At 40.5% G+C, this 3,088-nt stretch overlaps 1 protein-coding gene across 1 annotated transcript; it reads left to right on the forward strand.

The window, feature by feature from the left end:
- Positions 1-219: 219 nt before the first annotated feature.
- LOC149175570 (bidirectional sugar transporter SWEET1b-like) lies at positions 220-2,707 on the forward strand. Its single transcript, XM_089422885.1, has 2 exons — positions 220-717; positions 2,275-2,707. The coding sequence occupies exons 1-2, from the start codon at positions 617-619 to the stop codon at positions 2,615-2,617; spliced, it is 444 nt and encodes a 147-aa protein (XP_089279011.1). The 5' UTR covers positions 220-616; the 3' UTR covers positions 2,618-2,707.
- Positions 2,708-3,088: the final 381 nt, after the last annotated feature.

A 3,088-nucleotide genomic window follows, 5' to 3' on the forward strand; every position in this document is an offset into this window, starting at 1 on the left:
AACAGATGCGATGAATCCGGAAGATACAACCACACAAAATACAAATCGCAGAAGTCTCAAATCCATAAAAATAAAATATGCATCCCATTATAATGTTTTTAATAAAAAATTTTACAAACCAGTAAAATATTAAGAATATAACAATAAAGAGATTCAATTTATTGTTTTTATAGATTTGGGTGACTGTTTAACATCGATGGAGCATTTACTTAACTGTCCCACCCCGGGTACGTGGCGTGGGCAGTCTTCAGCTGCCACCTCGAGATCCATCGTGCATCGATGGCTATGAGACGGGAGAGATGATCCTACGGTTGTCATGGATGCTCGCCGACTTACACTACCCTTGGCGCGGCATTGGAGTCCCATTCTTTCGCGGAAAGATCTGGAACTTGCTCCACCCCCTGCCCTAGCTGAGGGCTTGACAATCACTGCGCCAGAGTTTTGGATACAGAGAGCATGCGCCTGAGGCTTCAGAACCTACTCCTACCACCAGGATTTATCGCCGGGTAATTACATAACAGTTTCTTTCCTGTACTAACTAATTTGTTGATTCACAGTTGTTTGTTTTGCGGATAGGCCTTTCTTGTACCGGTTAGGTATTTGCATTTCTTTAACCATGGTATATGGCTTGCACGCAGGTACTCTCGCTCCTTCTACCTGGGTTGCGGATGGCTTTGGACGGAGAGATGAGCTGGTAGTCATTCTGATTTTCCTCCGGTATGGTGAAATTCCACTTGCTATTGATTGTAGAAATTGGGTCTGGACCTTAGTCTACAGGCCACCGTGCCTGAATTGTAGCTACAGCTCGCATGAGCACACTATTAGGTGACCCTGTTTTGGGTTCCGGTGAGGCCAACCCCGTGATGGCTTCTGTTTTTCTTTCTGGTTAATGGATATGAGGCTTCGTTCCTCAAGGTCGCTTCTCTGAGCCGTTCTGGCTGAACATGTTGTTTTGTTTGTTAGACTTATACCGGGGCCGTCTGAGATTCATTTATGACCCTGGGCAATTCTCCATTTTCGGGGCCCAGTTTTTTTTTGGTAATGTAATATATCGTGTGCATTCCGTTTATTTGTCTTTCCAGACTTGGAACTGAACATGAAAGTTTTTATTGGAATCTTAAATACATATTATGGCTTCACTGAAATGATTTATTGCTCAGATTCTTAGTTTGATTTGGTTGTTTAGAGCTGTTTCAGCTCCCTAAATTTTTGGCACTGTACAACAGTATATATATATATATTCAGTTTTCCAGTTAATCGTTTCATCCTGACAAATTGGTTTCGATTTTTTTAGCTATGTCATTTGTCGTGTTTTCTGTTTAATTCCACCGGATGTATTTACTGCCTCTAATCAATTGGGGTTTGGCTCCGCATGAGGTTTCGAGGGTTAAAACCCTGCCCCTCCTAACACCCGTAGTCTATCCCTCCGGCTGTCTTGTATTAGTGCGGCCAAAACCGAGACCCCGTCCCATGAGTTCAACACCCTCCTGGACCAGCGTTTCCCAATGTGGGTGCATACAATGTAGTCCACGAAACTGGAAACCTCACCCGTTCCTGATATCAGGGGTTTCCATTGTGTGAAGTTTTCTTTTATTGCTCTCGTCCTATTGCAGAGGATATTCTTTGTTTTCACTCCCCGTTCCACGGGCTTATACCGTCAGAGTTCACAACTTCCAATCCGACCCAACTCACAAGGGCTCAAACGCTCAAGCTGACAAACCAAGGGAGTCCCTCATGAAGAAACCAACCGGGCATTTTCTGTTTTTTTTTTTTTTTTTTTAAACAATAGGCGTTTAGCCTCATTTCTGTTCATGGAAAGGAATTTATAACATTCTACGAACCCTATTACTTCTGTTAAGTGTTACACTAAATCTTGCATAAACGCGTTTGCTATTGGGGTTTAACAGAAAAGTTTTTAACAGTTCTTTAATAAAGTTTTTGCACAACGACTCCATGATTTATGAGGTGTTACGAAGAGCTACATCATGCCTTCAAATGGATCACCCCTTTCGTTTTTTTCTTCTTGTGCTGGAATGAGCAAAATAATGCTTAAATTGTTGGTGATGTTTATAATAGGAAATGCAACATCTCTAGCACTCTACTTATCCCATATGTAAGTATAGGGAACCCTTTGCTACCAGTGCTATTGTTTCTTTTCTTTGTTTTTTCTTGTGGTAGGTTGCTTCCTTTTTGAATGTTTACTTTATTTCTAAGTGAAATTCTATGCAGTTTTGATTGATCTGACAGGCCTGATACTGAAATTCTGAATTGCAGGTCAACATTCTGGAGAATATACAAGTTCAAGTCCACGAAAGAGTACTCTGGCCTTCCTTATGTGTTCACCCTATTCAATTGCTGTGTTGGGCTGCTCTATGGGAGCCCCTTCATCAAACCCCACAGTACCATGATCCTCACAATCAACAGTGCAGGCTTTGTTCTGGAAACATTTTATCTCACGTCCTTTCTAACTTTCGCTTTGCCAAAGAGGAAGGTACATGACTTGAATTATATTTGCGTCCAGAAGCAGAATTGGCCGAATTTTGTCTGTTTAATGTTCAAACTCTATGAATTGAGTACATTTGAAGAGATTTCATTAGTTAGGAAGATGGTATTCTAGTTGACCATTATTGTGTCGAATTGTATTTGCGTCAACTGAATCACATCATGTAGCTATTCAGTTGAATTGTATTTGCATCTAGAAGCGGAAGTGGCCAAGAATTCTAACAGTTGAATGTTCAGACTCAATGAATTGGGTACAGTTGAATGTTCAGACTCAATGAATTGGTTACATTTGAATGTTCAGACACAATGAGTTGGATACAATTGAAGCCATTTAGAGTTCTCCTATAATAATCTTCTTTGTTGTGAGAGATTTCATTATTTAGGCAGACGGTATTCTAGTTGTTCATCATTGAAATTGTTTCAAAATACTGAAATTTCGTTTTAAGGTTATCAGAAGGAAGTTATTATCAGTTGTCTAAGAAGGATATGGCTGTAGCCAGTGATATTGGTAATGAGCGTTCTTTAGAGAAAACTCCCACTTGGGCAGTCACAGTTGTTTGTTCGGCCTTCATTATCATCTCCTTAC

This window comes from Pinus tabuliformis, chromosome 4_1 (assembly GCF_031772625.1).
Source record: "Pinus tabuliformis cultivar Carrire ecotype Pingquan chromosome 4_1, CPIR1, whole genome shotgun sequence".
NCBI classification, from domain to species: domain Eukaryota; kingdom Viridiplantae; phylum Streptophyta; class Pinopsida; order Pinales; family Pinaceae; genus Pinus; species Pinus tabuliformis.